This window comes from Condylura cristata, unplaced genomic scaffold (assembly GCF_000260355.1).
Source record: "Condylura cristata isolate star-nosed mole 26May11 unplaced genomic scaffold, ConCri1.0 scaffold00004, whole genome shotgun sequence".
NCBI classification, from domain to species: Eukaryota; Metazoa; Chordata; class Mammalia; order Eulipotyphla; family Talpidae; genus Condylura; species Condylura cristata.
Genome location: NW_004567105.1, coordinates 42,680,338 through 42,701,291, shown reverse-complemented (window position 1 = coordinate 42,701,291; position 20,954 = coordinate 42,680,338). Strand labels below are relative to the sequence as shown.

At 46.5% G+C, this 20,954-nt stretch overlaps 1 protein-coding gene across 1 annotated transcript in view; it reads right to left on the bottom strand.

Annotated features, from left to right (window-relative positions):
- The window catches only part of CAMK2B (calcium/calmodulin-dependent protein kinase II beta), a 92,777-nt gene that overhangs the window by 55,344 nt on the left and 16,479 nt on the right, over positions 1–20,954 (bottom strand). Inside the window, exon 2 of the mRNA XM_012735159.1 lies at positions 1,190–1,284. Within this exon, the coding sequence (XP_012590613.1) occupies positions 1,190–1,284 (95 nt within the window). The remainder of the gene's footprint in view (positions 1–1,189; positions 1,285–20,954) is intronic.

Genomic DNA, 20,954 nt, shown 5'->3' with positions numbered 1-20,954 from the left:
AGAGACCTCATGTTACTTCTGCCTACTGGATCCACATGTGCAGATACATCCCCCCAAAGCAAATACACTGAACAGTGGCACCCTACCAGTGCGGCCCACCCAGTGGCAAAGGACACAGATGCTTCTCTGCATTCTGGAGGCTCGGTGCATTCAGCACGTGCTCGATTAAGTGTTAGCTTTGACATTGTTATTGCTCTACCGTCAGACCCAGTTTGACCAAAAACACTAGCTAGCAGTCTGCTCCACTCAAAAGCCCAGCTGAGGTGCCTCTGGCCTGCAAAGGGCCTGTCATCTAGCTCAGATTTGTGTCCAATGCTAATTAGGGAGGCCATAAGTGCCACCAGGTGCCACCCAGCCCTCACCTCACTCTGGGACCAGAGGCCCCAAAGGACTGTCACTGTACTGGCTGGACCACCCCTTCACACCCCCACGGGACCCTGCCAGAGCCCCTTTTCACATCCTGGCCTTGGGCCCCCACATCTGTGCTCTGGTGTCACCTACTTAAGGTAGCATATCTATCATAGTCCTGTCAGTCAATCACCCATCTCCCCAATTCCCCACTCCCCCTGCCCCCCATGCCCTGCCTCCACCCACCGCAAGGAGCACTGTTGGAACTGCTGGGCTTTCTGCCTGGCAGGAACAGGCCATTACCCAGCAAGGGCTTCAGAGGCCCAGGGAGATGCTTTGAACACGCCCAGCACAAGCTCCAGGCCAGCACCACCCTCACCTCCTGCCAAACCCTCCCTGGCACAGGCAGAGTCATCCCCAGAGTGCAGAAGCCTAGGAATAGCTGAGCAGGAAATGGGCCCTTCCCAGAGCCCACACAGCCCTGCCCAGCCAGCTGAAGTCTTCAGATCACCCAGTTCCCCTTCCAGCCCTCCGTTCACAGGCAGACTATATTATGTGACCACCACGGGACCTGGTCACCTTTGGTACATCCCCCTGTAGCCTTAAAGAAGCAAAGAGGTGCTCTGAGAGGCCCCAAAGCCACATGTAAGTGCAACCCCTGAATCTGAGGGTGTAAGTCTGTCTCCCTCCCAGGCCCCATTTTGCTAGAGGCACCATTCATGTCCCACCAAGGCACAAATCCCACTCCATCTGTGTCTGAACGGGCCTCAGACAGGGACAGCTGAGCTCCACTGTCCAGTAGGGTTCTGCCCCTGCCCCGGCCCTGCCCCCACAGCCCTACCTCTAGCAGACAGCTTCTTGGTGTTGATGATCTTGGCTGCGTATTCATGGCCCGTGCAGAGCTTGACACAACGTCGAACCACAGAGAAAGCCCCCCTGGAGAGGAAAGTGGCAGACAGAGACAGACAGACAGAGAGAAAGAAAGCCAATGAATTTCCCTGTGAACACCCAGCCCAGTGATGTGGCAAAGATCTGTGCCAGAAGGGGATACCCCTCCCCAATGGCCTTGGTGGCCCCTCTAGGCCCCTTCCTGACTGCTTGGCAGACCCCCACCTGGTGCTACACCCTGTAGGACTTCAGGAAGCACCTGCTGCTTGCCTGGCCCTGGCTCTTCTTCTGAGGGCCCCAACCTCAGCATCCTTGTGGTCAGAGGGACCGAGGGTCAGCCCCAGGGCCTCTCACATGCATTCTGTATGCCAAAGGCTCTATGCCAAGTCCACAAGACCCTCAGAGAGTCTTCTCCAGAGCAATGCGAGGTGGCTGGGCTCTAGAGGAAGAGGGTGCATGGGACTCACAGAAGGTTGTGGACGGGGGAGAAGCATCACAGCATTAAGCAGCACAGCTGGAGGGGAGGGTCCCTCCCCCAGTCCTCGGTCTCCACTGTTAGGATTACAGCAGAGGCTACAGAGAGAATGTCCTGTCCTGCACAGAAAGGACATTCACATGCCCACAGCATAGTGCCTCAGAGAGAACAGCAGGGAGCGGGGTAGACTAGCTCCACCCTGGACTCAAGACAAAGAAACCCGGGAAGTGAGTTACTTTTGTGAGGCCATCCAGAGAGGCCTCACAAGTAACCCACAAACACTCAAGAGGAAGCCAAGGAGTTGGCGAGGGGCCTAGAGACTGGGCCCGCCTGGAGACCACCAGAAGGTCCCCCATAGTGTTCAACTTGTCACCACTGTTGATTTGATTTGGTTTCCAATTGATGACATATGGAATAGGCTGGAACGGACAGTGTCATGGAAGGGGACGGGCAGGTCCAGGGTCCAAGTCAGCTGAACACATGCAGAGTGAATGGGCTGCGGCCCCTCGAGCCCCCCTCTGCCTTCCGCTCTCCCCCAGAGGATGACCAGGCCAGGACCCCGTGAGCGCACAACCTCTTCCTGCTGTCCCAACAGTCTGAGAAACTCAGGTGCTGCCCAAACCCGGGCTGTGGAGGCACGAAGCAGCACCTCCCATAAGAAGCACTTTATTGCTATGATCGTTTTTTGAGATAAAACAGTAAAAATGTACCATGAGAAGAATATAAATATTACAGTAAATCTGAGTGAACGTTTTCTTAAAAACCCAGGTCATTATGATTAATGAACAGACTTAGAGCTGCCTCTTTTTCAGCCAGCCCAAGGCTGGGGCAGGGCTGCCTGTGGGGGATGAGAGGTGGAGGGGTGTGCTGCCCACTCCACACCCCCATTCCGTTTGATTTCCTAACTATGTGCATGAACCATGACCTCAAAATATCCTTTTTACTGAAAAAGATGTGAAGAAAGATTGATTTTTTTTTTTTACCCTGACACTCACCAGGGAGACAGTGAGGTCAGCGAAAGCCAGAGGCTCCATGAGGATCTGGGTTCTAATCTTGCTCTGTTGCCTCCTACCTGCAAAGAGGGGTGCTCTCCAGTCCTCCGTTTCCCCAGCCACCTCACGTAGCAGGAAAGGTTCACAAGGCAGCTGTGAGGCCTGAAAGTGACCCTTGGCCATGGCCACTGCCATCTCATCCTCACTCAGTCCTCACCTCCCTTCCCACAGCTCCACCAGCCTCCAGGGGGTGAGCCAGGCTCCCCTGTGCCCCAGTCTGGTCTCACAGCACCCCACAAGCCTGACCCTCAACTGGAACTTCCAAAGAGCCAGATTGCACATTCATGGGGGCTCGAGGCATGGTGGGTAAGACACACACAGGGCAAGGCCCAGGGCACACTCGTCCTTGGAGCAGGAGGGACCCACACCGCCCCCACCTGCTGCTGTCCAGATGGGGTAAGCACACGAGCGAGCCAGCAAGCGAACAGTGAGCCAGCAAACTCATCCAAGCACACGGCAGAGGGGCCAGATGAGCAACCCCAGACTGACCCTACTCAGTGCGCTGCCCCAAGCTGCAGCTACCCTCCCGAGAGGCCTGTTCCCTTCTCCAGTCAGACCATGGTTTTTTCTCCTGCAGAAGACACTGGGCCTGGGCTGGGGGAGGTGACATGATGACAGTGGGCCAGGTGGGCAGGTATCAGATGCCACTGCTGGAGGGAACAAAGAAGGTAGCAGACGCGGATTCCAGTGGGTGCTCAACAACGCGCTCACAGGGGGCGCCCGTGGTGGAGGCAGGCCAGCCTCTCACAGAGCCCAGCCTGCTGGGTGCAGGGAGACACCCCCAGAGAGCCTTCTGGAACAAGAACCCTGTCCCTGCGTCCTAGTTCTAGAAGGAGTTACCCTCAGCCCCCTTTGGCATTGAGCACCCCCCCCCCAATGCCCGCCAAGGCTAAGGGGAACTGCAGGCGGGGTGTGAGTGGCTGCTTCTAGAGCAGGGATAACTCCACGATGACCAGAGGAAGGGGCGGCCAGGCTCACTATCACTGAGGCCAGCCTGAGCCACCCAAGTTTCCAGCTGAACATGTGTGGAAGTGGCCAGAGAGGTCGGCCAGGCACTTGGGGCATCTCACAAAGTAGAGGACTTCTGGTGACTTTACTTCCCAGAGGGAGGTGGCCCCTGGGCAGGCGAGCTAGTCAGTCCCAGATGACCGCTGGCCACCACTCCTCAGCCAAAGCCTTTACTCTCTTTCCTCTGTCCCTTTGAAGCCAGCTCTGTAATAGTGTTGGACCTAACTGAGCACACCCCCTTCTTCTCTGAGCTCTGATGTCATCTCTGCCCCAATCTCTGTCTGATTATACCCTCACATATGTGTATTCTTTAAGGCCCCCACCCAGGGCCACTGCCTCCCTCGCTCTTGCTTTGATGACCCAGGAAGTCTCTCCAACACACACATCCCTACCTCCCCTCCCTGCCCTCAGCCCTGGGGTGCTCAGACTGGCAGCCTAAGAACTACTGAGAGGGCCTCCACCCATCTCCAGTGGCTCTGTCCACTTATGGTAAGAAGAAAACCCCAAAGTCCCAGTGTGCTGAGAATATGTGCTTTGGAGACACCAACTGAGGGCCCCCAACATCTTAGTCATCACAAATATCAGCACCATCCTCCCTCAGAGCAGTCTCAGATCATCTGCCCCCAGAAATTTATAATCATAGAGATAATAGCACAGACAAAGGGCCCTGGTCTGTGTTCTAAGTACCTCTTGGCTGCCACCACACATTCCTATTCATTCCTCAAGATCCAATTTAGAAATCCCTTGAAGCCCATCCCCTCCCCTGAAGGAGGTCAGTTCAGCCACCTCTACACATTGCACCCAGCAGTGTGTCAGTTCACTTCGTCCAAATATTACAGTTACTTTTCCGTCTACCATGTTTCTCTATGGACAATCGGGATGCAGATGTCAGGCACATCACTCGGTCTGTGCACCAGAGTGGGATGACCTACCTGGTGCTTTCTTGGTGCCTCCTGGACCGTGGAACGGGAAGGGGTAGCCCCTCAAAAGACAGGGAGACATTGGGATTCCAGAGAGCAAGCCAGCAGCATCAGGGTAGCCTCCAAAGGCTCCCCAGGATAGGGAGATCACCTGAGGGTTGGCCCCATCTCCCATGGGGTTGAGGTCACAGGCCTGCAGAAAGGAGCACGAAGGCCCTGGTGTGCCTGGCTCCAATGGACCTCTGCCCCCACCATCACCTTCGCAACAGGCCTGGAGGCCAGGCCTACTGATCTAGAAGCAGACAGGCAGGGCTGGCAATGGGACAAGGCTTCCTGAAGTGCCTGAAGCTCCGGGCAACCCCAGCGATGTGGCAGGTGGTGGCGGCAGTAGCCAGGAAGAGCACGTGGACTGAGCCCCACCCAGAGCAGCTTGCGTGGAGCCAAGCAGGGAGGGTCTATGTGGGTGGTAATGGGCAGAAAGGTGTATCCTTCCTGGTGAGGCGCCAGGAACTTTGAGGGCGCCATAAAATGCCCAGTGTGTGCCACCTGCACTGGAGTCACACTTATGTTTGTTTAATTAATTATTTTAATTGCAGCAATATTTGGATTCCCCCACCACGGGACATCCACCACCCACTCACCCACAGTCCACAGTGCTTCCTTCCTTCTTTGTGAACTCGCACTTAACATGACCTGAGATTCTCATCCCAGTGGGGCCTCCAGAAATAAAAGAAAGTGGCTTGAATATCTTGTGCAGATAAAGGGGCCCCAGGCATCAAGTATGATACGGGTTTTGTTTTTTTTTAAATAAAGGACTGCTAATTTCCAAAAGAAAACACTCTGAGGAGGAGCCCAGAAAGATTCCAGCAAAGCGAAGATGCTGTGCTCACCTCCTCCAGGTACTCAACTAAATGGCAGCAGAACAAAGTAAATAATCCCTGAAAGATAAACCAACAACCACAGTACACACCAGGATCAATGGTGTGTACAGAACCTGTTCTAACAGAACAGGGTAGAAAAAACATGGGGGCAAGTACAACCCACAAAAGGGAGGCACAGGTGCCATGCGCTGAACTCCCCTAAAGGTGTTGCATCAGGGGCCCATCAATATCAGGGACATCGGAGAGCCAGCACTGCATGGCGAGGGGGCTGGGCAGTTCGCCAGGACAGAGGGGGGCCCACTGGAGACCTATGTGAGCAGCAGTGCAGACTGGTGGCTACTGACTTGAGCCCCAGCCCCCCATACAGAACAGCTGGAGCCCAAAGCGCCAGGCGAGCCCGTCAGGTCACCTGCGTGAGCCTGTTATTTGCAGATTGATACGGTGATATTTGAAACATCTGCCACCCACATCCACAAACAAAACCAAGACAACAACTGAACACTTTCGCTAACCAGAGTTTAAGCGCTTGGATCCTAACACAGGAGAAAACACCCAGGGCAAAGCTGTACACTGAAAAAGCAGAAAGTAACTCCCGACTTGTGATCCTGTCCCGACGATAGTCCGTGCCCAGCGCTGCATCCGTGCTCAAGCACAGCCCAGGTACTGAAGCTGGCATGAGACCAATGAGAGGCACAGTAGGACGCTAGAATCCCTGACCTTCACTGCGGGCAACCCGAGTGTCCTGCTGCCCCAGTTCCTTTCTGCTTAGTGCCCCTGGCCATTACCAGTGCTCCGGCCACCCCAGCAGGTACAGAAATGGCAGCCGATGAGTTTATCCCTATAACAACCTATAAAGACTAAAACTGAAGAGACAGGAGGACATTACAAATGCTGGAGGAAATAAAACAAGGTAAGTCTCAATCCAGCAGAATTGAGGAGTTTTAAGGTAGGAATTGTAATAATGTTCGCTGAATAAGATAGAAAACAATGATGTAAAACAGGAGCAGAATAAAGACCAAGAAAATATGAGATTGTTGCAGTTAAAACTAATGAATCTAGGCCCTCCCTGGTGGCACAGCACTGAGAAGCTAAAGCCACTTCCGCATGAGTTCGATTCCCGCCTGCCGCGGAGGTGACCACATGGCACCGCAGACCTCTCCTGGCCCACCCGCAGCTCCCCTCAGCAGTGTACTTCGTCGATCTGCCTGTTCTGCTCCCCAATCTGTCTCTGGTGCAGCCTCTCACCGCCCCGAGTCTCTGGCCTGTACCCCAGTTCTGTATGAACAAATAAATAAATCTTTAAAAAAAAAAAACTAATGAATCTAAAATATAATATAACTGAATTTTAAGAGAATAACAGAGGGTCCCAATAGCAGACAAGTCAAGTATGGAGAGAATGAGTGAGTTCAAAAGCACACCGATGTTAAGGACTGCATGTAGAGAGCAACAAAGAGGCAAAAAGAATTTAAAAATGAAAATAGGTGAAGAGCCCCTTGGGATAACCTAAAGAAAGACAAGATTCATACAGGGGTTCTCAGAAGAAGAGAAAAAAAAAGGCACAGAAAGTTTATTTAAAGAAATAATTGCTGAGCGCCATCTCAACCTGAAACAAACCAGACATCCTGATCCTAGAAGTCCTAAGTGTTCCAGACACACTCCAAGACACATTATAATAAAACTGCTGAAAGTCAAAGACAAGGACCAAGTAATAAAAACACTGAGAGGGGAAACAAAGGGTCACATAGACGGGAACACCAATTAAACTATCTGTGGACTTCTCTATAGAAACCTTATCTCTGGACTTCTCAATAGAAACTTACAGGCAAAAAGGGGTATGGCAGAAAATATTTAAAGTACTCAAAGATTTTCAGTCTAGAATCCTTTGTCTTGCAAGATTATAATTCAAGACAGTAATGGGGATAAAGAGCTTCACTGAAAAGCAAAAACAGGAAAGAATTTATTATACCAAACTGCACGTGAATAAAGTGCTAAGAGGCATTATCATAAAGCAACAGAACAACAAATAGAGGTAACAGACACTATCGTACGTATAACACTCACAACATGAGGGAGGAAGAGAGTAACAACGTGGCCCACCAGAATGAGTGCTAGACCAGACCTCTAGCATACCACACAAATAACCATACTCTACGAAGTTCAACAGAACCTCCCAACAAAAATCAAGACCTGAAGTTAGTAGGAAGGAAATAAGACACATACGAGAGTGGAGTGGAACATGGAACATGAAAGGAAGATGTAAAAAAATAAAAAGATCAAAACAAAAATAAAGAACAAAATAGCAATGAGCACTTATATTACAAAAATTACCTTAAATGTAAATGGTCTGAATGAACAAGTTAAAATAAATGAACCTGGAACATATTCAAGAATAGACCATATGGTGAGAAACAACTCAAATGTCAATAAAACTACAAAGATTGAAATCACACCAAGTACTCTTTCTGACCATACTGCCATAAAGTTAGAAATCAACTCTTAAAAATATAAACGATAAAAGCTGTTAAGTACAGAAACTAAATAATACACTCTAATTTCTATGGGATAAAAAAGAAATTTTAAAATATCAAAGATATATTGAAAATGAGAATACAAGCTAGCAGAATCTATGGGATGCAGCAAAAGTAATTTCAGGGGTTAGGATAATGCAATACAGGACCATGTGAAGAAGCAATAAAAGTCCCAATTACACAACCTAATATTACACCTAAGGCAACTTGCAAAAGAGAAAGGAACAAACAAAACCAAAGTTAGAAGGAAGGAAATAATAACAATAAGAGCAGGGGTAAATAAAGATCAAAAGACTGTACAGAAGATCGATGAAACCAGGAGTTGAGCCCTCAAGGAGATAAACAAAGTTGATATATCTATAACAGGCTAACAAAGAAGAAAGAAAATATTAATAAATAGAATCATAAATTAAAGAGATAAATTATGACAGATGGTATAGGGATCATAAGAGATTACTATAAACAGTTATGAGAATCTCAAAGAAATGGATAAATTTCAAAGTCAGTGCTGCTTACCAGGTTTATAGCAGGACCTATCAGAAGAATTGAATAAATCAATCACAAGCATGGACACTGAAACAGCAATAAAAAATCTCCCCCAGAACAAAAGCCCATGTCAAATGACTTTATAAGCATATCCTATCAAGCCATTGAAGGATTCATGCACACTTGATCAAACTGTATCTCAAAAATTCAAGAGGGAATGCTCCTTAATACAGTTTACCATGACACTATTACCTTATTACCAAAAACAGGATAAAGATAGCACAAGAAAAAGGAATTTTGAGACCAATGTCCTTTATGAACATTGATGTAAAAATCGTCAACAAAATGCTAGCAAATGGAGCTCAACAATATATAATAAGGATTATATATCATGGTCAACAGATTTACCCTAGGGATATATATATATATATATCATATATATATATATGATAAATTATATATGAAGGTATGTGTGTCTATATATACACATACTACATATATCAATGTAGTACATGTTATCAACAAAAGTAAAGATAAAAATCATTATATCAATGGATGCAAAGAAAGGATTTGATATGATTCAGTACCCAAGTATGGTAAAAATTCCAAATACCTCATAAAATAAAGGCTACATATTGCAAACCAAAAGGCAATGTAATTGCCACTGAGTGGTAAAAAACTGAAAGCTTTCCCTTTAAGGTCAAGAACAAGACAAAAATGACCATCATCACCACCTTTGTTCCATTTAGTATTAGAGGTTTTGGTTAGACCAATGAGACAACAGGAAATGAAGGGAATTCAAGTCAGGAAAGAGAAAACCCTAAAGACTCCGCCAAAAAAGCTATTAGAAACAATAAATGAATACTGCAAAATGCAAGGTTACAAAGCAACATACAAAAATCTACAGCATTTTTATATACAAACAACAAACAAGAAGAAATTTAAAAATCAATTCCACACACAGTGAATCACTTCAAAAGAATCACTTCAAAAAGTGAATTTTCAAAACCAAATCACTTCAAAAAGAATCAAATACCTCAGAATTAACCCAAGTAAGGGTGTGAGAACTACAAGATGTTATTAAAGGACTAGACAGCGATATAAGGAGATAGAAAGGCATTCCATGCTCAAAATGACCATCCTACTTAAAAATATATAAAAATGTGGGCCCTCCCTGGTGGCGCAGCGGGTTAAAGCACTGCACTAAGAAGCTGAAACCACTTCCCGCATGAGTTCGATTCCACCTGCCCTGGAGGTGACCACATGGTGTGGCATTCCTCTCCTGACCCGCCTGCTGCTCCCCTCAGCAGTGCACCTCGTTGATCTGCCTGTTCTGCTCCCCACTCTGTCTCTGGTGAAGTCTCTCGCCACCCCTGAGTCTCTGGCCTGTACCCCAGTTCTGTATGCACAAATAAATAAATCTTTAAAAAATATATATATATATATATATAAATGTAATGCTATCTTCACCAAAATACCAACAACATTCTTCAAAGAAATTAAACAAAAAATATAGAAATTTATATGGAACCATAGAGACCATATACAAAGCAAAAACAATTCTGAGAAAATAGGAGATAAATGGAGGCATCATGTTAGCTGACATTATGGTATTGGCATGAAAGTAGACACGTGGATCAATGGAATTGAAAGCCCAGAAGTAAATCCATACTGTATGCATATTTAACATAGGCTAAAGCAGTCACAACCACACAATGGGGAAAAGGAGAGTCTCTTTAATAAATGGTTCTAGGAATGCTAGAAAACCACGTCAAGGAATAAACATGGATCAATTTCTAACTCCCTACACAGACTTAGATGTAAGACCTGCAACAATGAAATACACAGAAGAAAACATTGATATGTTCCATGACATCAGTGATACAGATGTTTTTGGAGACTCAACCTATATGGCAAGGGAAATAAAAACAAAAATAAACAACTGAGATGACCTCAAATTTAAAAGTTTTTACACAATAAATAATGTGAGGGAGGGGGAGGGAGAGGAGAGGAATTGGGGATAGTAGGGATGGTGGTGGTAAAGAAAAACAGAAGTATTTAAATTTTTTAATAAATTTAAAAGTTTTACATAGCAAAAGAATATATAAAGAGATTAAGAAAATAGGACCCTCCCTGGTGGAGCACAGGTTAAAACGCAGCACTATGAAGCCAGCTGCAGCAGCTTCAGCCCGATCCCCGCCCTGGAGGTGACCACATGTTGCAGCAGACCTGTCTCATCCGCTGCTCCCCTCAGCAGTGTACTTCATCAATCTGCCTGTTCTGCTCCCCACTCTGTCTCTGGTGAATCCTCTCACGGCCCCTGCACCTCTGTCCTGCACCCCAGCTCTGGTATGCACACATAAATACATCTTTAAAAGAAAGAAAATATATACTAAATGGGGAAATATATTTACATAATACATAGCCAAAAAAGGGGTTAATATCCAAGATATTTATAAAACAATTCAACAACAGAAAGCAACCCAATTAATTAAGGGCAGAAAATATGAACAAATAATTCATCAAAGAGGATATCCAGAGGCCAATACATATATGAAAAAAGCGTTCATCATTACTTTCAATAAGAAAGATCCAGGTCAGAACCACCATTTCTCACATTTAATATGTGAGAATGGCACATATTAAAAAGACCGCCAACATTAAGTGCTGGCGGGAATGCTGAGAAGGAGAAACCCCATTAATTATAAATGGGTTCAGTCATTTTAGAAAGTGATCTGAATTTGCCTTAAAAAAAACTAAAGCTGGAAATACTATATGCCCCAGAAATCCCACTCTTGGGCACCTATCCAAGAATATGGAATCATCACCTCAAAAGACTATGTGCTCTACCACATTTATTTTAGCACTACGTACAACACTAAAACATAGAAACAATCTAAATGCCCATCAACAGAAAACCAGATCAAGGATATGTGGTATGTCAGCATTATGAAATACTGTTCTGCCACAGGAAAGAGGAAATGCTGCTATGTACAAAAAAAACAGAAGGAATTCAAGAGAAGTATGTGTAGGAAAGCAAGTCAGAATGACAAATAATGGGCATTTGCATAGAACAATTCAACACAGTAAAGTACTTATAAAAACGAGCGGACATTAATAAATGAAGTAAGGTTAAGAGAGAGGGGAAAGACCAATGGGATATAAGGAATAGTGGGGGATAAATAGACAGACAAAGAACTATTCTTCCTAAACCCAAGAGAAAAGAAAAAAAAGGAGACAAGACTCTGAGTCCCTGCTGGCCAGCTAACTTGTCTCCAGTGGGCCAGACCACATAAGCAGCCCTGAGACAACAGAGAGGGTTAACCAGGAGCTTTCCCACTCTGCAATGCTTCGGGGGCTGATGGGTCTGTGGCCGTGGCTTGGGCTCAACATCTGGGAACCAGAGGGCAAGACTGCCTTACCTGGAGCTGTGCCATAAGGCTCCCCACCAAGCCCACTTGCTACAAATGGCAACGCCAGCAGATGCAGGATGCAGGCAAGTGCACGAGCGGTCACAGAGCAGGGGCTGCAGAACTTCTGTCCAAACCTTGGCCACACTCTTGACAGCCTCCTCTCATTCTGCTCTGTCCTGTGACAGCCTTCTGGCCCTCAGGGGCAGGGTCTGGCCTCAGGGGTCCACAGCTGGGTTCTGAGCATGCTTTGGGCATTGGAACCTGCCTCTGATGCTCACTGCCCATGGCCCTCACAGCCATCACAACAGTCCTCACTGCACTTGGCCTTGGAGACCGGCCCCCTTCCTGGCCTTGCCTAGATTCCCATCCTGCCAAGTCAGCTTGTTACCTTTTGCCTGATGAGCCAGGCTGGAATTGTGGGAAAGGCCCACCACGGTAGAGGGAACAGTTCATACCCTGTCCCCAGAGCAGGAGATGCAAAACAGTTCCTCACAGACCCCCACCTCACACAGTGGGTCTGGGGGTTACAATGAGTGCCTGTTAGGGCTCCAAAATGACACCACTCAGGGTTAAGTCGGACCCCACTGTCCCCACCACTCTGCACACTCACAGATGTGCCCCTATGCTGGCCAGACCGCCTGTGGTGACCCTACCACGCCTCTGGAGACCACCAATAAGTGGGGGTGTCTCCATATCTATACCCATGTGAGGATGAAGTGAGCTGATCCCAATCAAAGTAACAGGGAAAATGGACAGTGTCTGGGCCTCCTTACGTGCATGGCCGCATTCTGAGCACAGAGCTCTTCTCCCGCCTCTCAGCTGGCCTGCTCTGTCTCCCTGGATAACAGTCCTGAGGGCTTCTCCCTCTGTCTCCCCGCCCCATAATCCCTCTCAGGGCTCTCCTGCATCCTGGGCTGTTGGATGTCTGCACAGGTCACCACAGACACGTCGGTTTGCCTAAGAGCTCGGGAGGCCCAGCCGCTATATGCACAGACACTCTGCTGACATGGACATTCAGGTCAGCTGGGAAGTCCCCACCAGACTCCTAACAGCTGGTGACAGCCAAGGGCCATGTCAGAGATGGCCTTCTGTTCCTAGAAAACTGACTTCTGTATTTCATGGGCTTCATAAATTTTAGTATCCAATCCTTGTTTATCTGTTTTATAAAACAAAATTTCCCATTATGTTTTATGTGTGAGGATCCCACACAGCTCAGGCGAAAGGGGCCCTCTTGATGAAAACAGCCCTCTTGACTCCCAACCCCTGCTCCCACCCAGAAGCACTGCCAAAAAGATCTTTCTGAAACAGATCAGACAACAGAAGCACTTGGCTTGCCTGATGGGGTTTACTTCCCATTTAAATTAATAAGTGGGTGCCCTGAAGCCAACCTCCGGCTACATAGGCCCATTCTCCAGCCAGCTTGGCTCCAAACGTGCCCTGCTGAGGAAGCCCTGGCCGAAGCTTGGGGTCCTGGAGCCCAGTCAACCATATCCACTTACCACCCGGACCCCTTGTTTGTTAGGTTTTGTCTTCTTGAACTAAATCAAGCTGCTATTTTTTTGTTAACTTAGAATTATCTCCTTACCTTGATTAAAATGTGCTTTTATGTTATTAATTTTAACTTACGCAATTTGGTAGAAAATAAGAACTTTTAGTGCTCATTTCGGCAGTGCATAGACTAAAATTGGAAAATAAGAACTTTTATATGAAACAGAGGGCTAAGGTTGTTGTGAGGTCTTTTTTATGTTTTCTTTTATGCATCTTCCTGCTTCCAGGAATAATGAAAAAAAAAATCCATACTCTCAGCAGAAAACATAGTAAACACAAGAAAGTTCAAGAAAGAACTGGTTGAAAACAGAAATGACATCGCCTCCACCTTCGGAACCCAACGCTGGCAGAACCCAGTGCTGAGTCTGACATGAGCACTACACCACGAGAGGGTTTTCTTCTCCAACATTCAGGAGCTTCTTGCTGTTTACATTCTGCTTTTTCTCCTCTCAATATTTCTCTCCACTACTAACAACCCTTCTGCAGTGCGACTTGGCAACTGACCCTGGGACGCCAGTGGGGTATGGCCTTAAGGTTGGAGCCAGCAAGGAGAGCATGCTGGCCCCTGAACAAGATCTGGGCAAGCCAGAGCGTGCTGGGCAGGAGCCAAAGATCCTGGCATGGGAGTGAGGTCCAGTAGGCACGCGGCAAAGGCCATCCGCCACCCACGCACGGCCGGTCAGCACCCGGGCCGCAGCAGCAAGCTGGCCCTTGGAGCCCAGAAGACGGAACCTTACTCCTGCCTGGGGTCCAGGCGTCCTGGGTGCTAGAAACAGAACCTGAAGTGACCTGCCTGGAGACCAATGCCAGACGACACTAATTCTATTTGTGGACACCCAACTCCCTGTGGTTCCTGCCAACATCCAAGCACGTGTTTTATCAGTGTGTGAATCTGCTTTGTGTTTCGCCTTTTATATTTAACATCACTTCACACACAATTCCCACACTCTGACCTAGATCATACACTTGACATCTTCATAGTAGAGAACAGTCCTTCCATGGGTAGCTGAGCGCTTCCAGGGCGGGCAGGCATTTGGAATGTTTCCAGTTCCCCTTCTCATGGATGGCCTGTGTGAACACCACGGTTATTTCCATCAAATGTAGGTTCCACGGCATAGTTGCTGGGTGATTCACAACAACTTACAACACGGGCGATTATTCTTGCAACTGCCCCAACACCCAACCCTCATCTCTCTGGAGACTTTCCTTGGAAAACAGGTGGTTCGCAAGCCCCAGCCTCTAGGCATGGCCCAGCCATGCCACGCTAGTGTCCTGGGGCCATCATAGCAAAGCATCACAGCTCATAACCTTGAATGACAAACTTGTATTTCTCACCGTTCCAGTGCCAAAAGTCTGAAATCAAGGTGCTGGCAGAGCTGATTCCTTCTGAAGAATGAGGAAGAATCCCAATCAGGCCTCTCTCCAGCTTCTGGGGTTTGCTGGCAATCTGTGGTGCTCCTGGCTTGTAGACATCACTGTGATCTCTGGCTTCTTGCTCCTACAGAACTCTTGCTGGGTCTCAGTCCAAATTTGCCCTCTTTTATATAAAGGCACAGTCATATTGGATGAGGCCCATCCCAATAACCTCATTTAAGCTTGATTACGACTTTAAAGACCCTTTTTCCAAGTGAGATCACATTCTGAGGTGCTGGGGTTCAGATTTCAACATATGTATTTTTAGGAGACACATTCAATTCATCATGCACATTAACTCCCAATTCTGCCTCGCTCAGTCTGCCACTGTGTATCCTAGATAGACAATTCCCTAAGTATATTCCAAATATTAGCTCCGTGTGATATTAACAGATCTTAGGTACCACTGAGGTTTGGTGGACCAATAAGTTTAGGAACCAGTAAGTTCAACAATGTTTTATTTCCTCCCTTCCAACTTCCTTCCTTCCTTCACTTTTTCTTAATTGCCAAACTTCACAGGGTCATCTGCAGGGCCATTCTCTTTCCTAGACAGGATGACAAGCAGCCTTTCCCTAACTTCTTTGACCCAAGAAGAAAGTTTTACTCAACAGTTTCAGGAAGGCCAGGAGGGGGAGAAGGCACTTCTATTCTTAGGACTCAGATTGGGCCCTTTCTGAACCTGTGTGTGTGACCCACAAAAGCCTGAGATGGATAGCTTCTGAGGAAATGAACAGTCAACAAAGAAAAAAACGGGAAGGACAGGACAGAGTGCCGATCAGCACCCACACGTGCGGGCCCACCTGAGGAGCCACCCAGACACAAGGACAGCCATGCTGTTGGCCCTGCGGGTGCACCTTGGACAAAGTGATGAGTCTCTGCTGCCCTCGGGCACCCTCTTCTCTCTGACCTTCTGAACAGGTGCTAGGCCTATCACTGGTACCCCCTCTGCCAAGCACACACGCTATAAAAGCCAGGACCAACGCTCCTGCATCCTGTCCTCCCCACAGAGCTGACCGGTCAGTGGATCCTTGACTGGATGAGCCAGAAACATAAATTCATTTTCTTTACATTTCTGACAATGCTGTGAGCAGATGGCAACTGAAATGAGTACAGTGGGCTGTTTCCGATCAAACAAGGCTCACATCAAAATACATAGTCCGCCCCAACAACATTTAGATGTAAATAACCACACAGAGTAACCCCTTTACATTGTCGCGTAAAGTAATTATCAGTGCCTCCTATAGTCAAAGCGTTTGTACAGGTTTTTGTCCCATGCAGTGGATGAGAACAGCCAGACTGTGACATGAGTCCATGGCACCATATTTGACTTCAACTACATGGGCCTCATGCTCACACTGTCACCCCAAATACTCCCCACTCCCCTCCCTGCCACAGTCAGCATCCTCTGACCCCCATCCCCAGGCTAACGACATCCTTGAGAAATTTCCTGGGAGACTCAAAGCAGCAAAGTCAATGAATATAATGTGTGTGGGGGTGGGGGTGCACCAGGCAAGGAGAAAGAATGGGGGTTGTAAAGTGTGGGACACTAGGATTATTTCAAGGTGCATTGCTGTTTGGAATGATGAAGGAGTCCTGGAAATGGATAGTGGTGATGGTTAAAACCACACTTGAATGTACTTAGTGCTACTGAATTATGCTCTTTAAATGGTTAATTTTATTTAACCACAATTTTTTTTAAAAAAATTATTTATTTGTGCATACACAACTGGAGCTTAGGGGCTGTGAGAGGCTTCACCAGAGACAGAGAGGGGAGCAGAACAGGCAGATCGACGAAGTACACTGCTGAGGGGAGCAGTGGGCGGGTCAGGAGAGGTCTGCCGCGCCATGTGGTCGCCTCCTGGGCAGGCGGGAATCGAACTCATGCTGAAGTGGCTTTAGCTTCTCAGTGCTGTGCTTTAACCCGCTGCGCCACCAGGGAGGGCCTATTTTACCACAATTTTTAAAAATACAAAGTGATAGGAAAAGATACATGTTTCAGTACTACTCAAAACAAAGTTTAAGTACCTTAATTTCAGGCAGAAAAGACATCAAAGGCAGGAAAGATGTCAGAGACGGAGGGAGACATTGCATAATGATAAAAGTCATTACTCCAGAAGACACAACAATCTTTAATATCTATACACCTAGCAATAGAGCAGCAAACTACATAAAGCAAAAATTGATCGAACTGCAGGGAAAATTGGATGAGTCTACTGTCTTAGTGGGGTACTTCAACACCCCTCTCTCAGAAACAGGCAAATCTAGCAGAGAGAAAAGCAACAAGAACAAAGTGACAGATAGTGCTGTTGAGTCCAGTTGTATCATAGCATATAAACAACACCTAGAGCCTACTTTACCCAACAACAACAAAACCCACGTGGCCTATCAAATACACCGTAATCAATTTAAAAGAACAGAAGTGGTACAAAATGTGATCTCAGACCACAGTAGAATTAAGCTGGAAATGAAAACTGAAACAGTAGCTGAAAAACCCTAAAATATATGAAGACTAAGCAACACACTTCCAAATAATACATGGGTCAAAGAAGAAGTCTCAGATACAAGACTGGTTCGATATTAAAAAATCAAGTTGATCCATTATATCAACTGATGTAAAGGAAAATAAAATGATAATATCAACAGAAAAAAAAACATTTCATAAAATCCAACACCCATTCATAATAAGAATGCTCAGGAGACTAGGAGGAGCTTTCTCAACTTGATAAAGAGCATTGTATTAGTATGTTCCAGCTGCCATAATAAAATGCCACAGACTTGGCACTGAAACAACAGAAATTTATTTTCTCACAGCTCCGGAGGCTAGAAGGTCAAGATCAGCAGAGAGTGGTTTCCGGTATGATCTCCCTTCTTTTGGCTTGTAGATGGCACCATCGGTGTGCTGTTCCCATGGCCTCAGTGTTTGTACCTGGGAAGAGGGAGCTCTCTGGTATGTCTTTCTGTAAGGACACTAATCCAACAGAGCAGGGTCCTACCTATGACCTTATTTAATGCTAATCACCTCCAAAAGATCTGGTCTCATCCTGGGGGGCCAGGGCTTCAGCCTATGAATTTCTTGGGGGTTGGGGGAACGATTCTGTCCATAGCAAGCATCTACGAAAAACCCTATAATTAACATCACATTTAATGGTGAGAATGTAGATGCATCTTCTCTAAGATCAGGAACAAGGTAAGGATGTCCCCTCTCACTCCTTCTTTTAGACCTTCATACTAGAAGTGCTAGTTAATGTAATTGAGAAAGGAAAATGTAATACAAGGGACATAGCTTAGGAAGAAAAACATAAAACTGCCCTTTTTTACAGACAAGATCATTTATATAGACCATCTGAAGAAATCAACAAAGCAACTATAACAAGCAATGAGAGCAAGGTTGCCAGATCCAAGAGCAATAGATAAAAGTCAGTCACTTTCCTATATAACAACAATAAACAGGTGGAATCTGCAATAAAAATACAATACCACTTATGTTAGCACTAAAAAATTGAAAGAAGTAGGCATAAATCTAACAAACTACCTATTTACATAAGAAAATTATGATGTAATAAATCAAAGAACTGAAGAGAAGTCCATGGAAGGAAGACTCAATATTATCAAGATGTCATTTCCTCCCAACTTGACCTATAGATTCAATGTAATCCTGATCAACATTCCAGCAAGTAATTTTATGGATCTCCAACAAATTGGCACTAAAGTTTATATGGAGAGGCAAATGGCTCAGAAAAATCAACACAGCATTGAAGGACAAGAGCAAATTTGGAGGACTGCCTCCTCCTGACCTCAGCTGCAGCTATCAAGACCGCGTGGTCTGATGAAAGACAAGACAAGAAGATCAGTGGAACAGAGTGGAGTCAGAAAGAGGCCCACATAAATACTGTCAACTGATTTTTGACAAAGGAGTAAAAGCAATTCAGTAGGGAAAAGACAGAATTTTCGACAAATGATGCTTGCTATGGGCTGGATTTCGGGTTGCCCCCAAAATTCGTACATTAAAGTCCTAAGCCCTGAGCTTATGGTAATAGGAGTTAGGCTGCTGGAGTGATTGGGTCTAATGACCCTAAAAAGAGCTCCCAGAGAAGATCCACGGCCCTTCCAATGTCTGTTAGGACACTGAAGCCACAGGGAAAGACAGCCCCCTAAGACGCTGGTTCTCACCAGACCCTGAATCCATCAGACCAATGATCTTATATATCCGTCTTCAGGATGTGGGAAACAAATGCTTGTCTTTTATCAGGGGCCCAACTTAAAGGTGTTTTGTTTTAGCAGTCTCAACAGACTAAGACTGTACTAGAACTATTGGACATGCAGATACCAATATATATATATAGAGAGAAAGACAGCTCTTACATCTTTTACAAAAATCAACTCAAAATGGACCATAGACCTAAATGTGAAATACAAAACAATAAAACTCCCAAAAATAACAGAAGAAAAGCTGGGTGACCTTGGATTTGGAAATGATTTTTTCAGATACACTACCAAAAGTATGTTCCGTGGAAGAAACAATTGATAAGCTAGGCCTTATTATGATTTAAAAAAAAAAACTGCTAGATGAAAGATAGGTTCAGAGAAGATATGTCACAGAATAGGAGAATATATTTGCAAAACACATCTGATAGAAGACTGCTGCCCCAAACCTACAAATAACCCTTAGAATGCAGTCCTAAGAAAACAAACAACCCAGCTGAAAATCGGCAAAAGTTATGAACAGACATCTTACCAAAGAAGATACACAGATGGCAAGTAAGCAGATGAAAAGATGTGCCATATCTTATGTCAAGCAAATTAATACAACAATAACACAGCATTACACACCTACTAGAATGGCCACAATCTGGAACATGGACAACGCCCAATGAGGGTAAAAAGGGAACAACAGAAAAGTTATTCATGGCTTGCAAGAAGGCAAAATAGCACAGTCCCACTTTGGAAGCCAGTTTTTCAGACTCTAACAAAACCAGACATGATCCGACAAGCATGCTCCTAGATCAGTCAATCCAAAGAAGTTGAAAAGTTATATCCATACTAAAGCCTCCACACAGGCATTTCTAGCAGTTTTATTCATAACTGCCAAAACCTGAGAGCAACCAAGATGTCCTTCGGCAGATGAATGGGTCAACAACTGGCATGTCCAGCAGGAAGCCCCAGAGACGATCTGGACAGCAGGTGCCCATCCCTCCCCAACCCACGTCTCCTCCCCCAGGCCCAGGAGCAGCTTGTCAGTGGGACCCATCTTGTAGCCAACGATAATGGCCTCGGCAGAAGCCAGAGAGGGGTTAATGGGGGTCGAACTGCCCAACTTGACCCATGGTGGGGGCAGAGGGTGGGCCAGAAAGGAGCAGGAGGAGGGGTATGAGCTGGCTCAGCCCCCTGCAGCTGGGACAGCTGGAGAAGGCGGCTCCCACATCTCTGGGATTCCTCTCCCACCCACACTGAGAGGCCCTGGGCCTGTCAAGCCTGTAGGAGAGCTGAGCCCAGACCCTGCCCAGGGTGGCCTCATTAGCAGCAAAGTGCCTAGAAACTACCATGAGCCTGAAGCCCCAGTGAACTCAGGGACAAGGGAACACCGCAAGGCTTTCATTTGTATTCTTTATGTTTTCACGAGCTTCAAGCATTTCCATTTCTTTTTCTGTGAACTGCCTGCTTACATTCTTCATCCACATTAAGTTGGAGTTTTGCAATCAACCCTCTGCTGCATGCATGCATCCCAAATTCCATGACCAGCTCCTGTGGCACTGCCGGCGAGGAGCACACATTTTTGTTCTGTTCCCCAGAATAAATATGGACACTTCAAGGACAGCATCCATGCCTGCTCCTCTTTGCCCCTAGAATCCAGACCACACAGGATCTTGCTCATCCCTGAAAGCTGGTGAATCTCTGGGAGCCAGCGCAGCAGTGACAACATGGAACAGCTCTGGCTTCCAGTACAGCGGTCTGCAGTGTGGTAGGCCCAGAAGAGCCCAGCAAGGGCACTGAGGG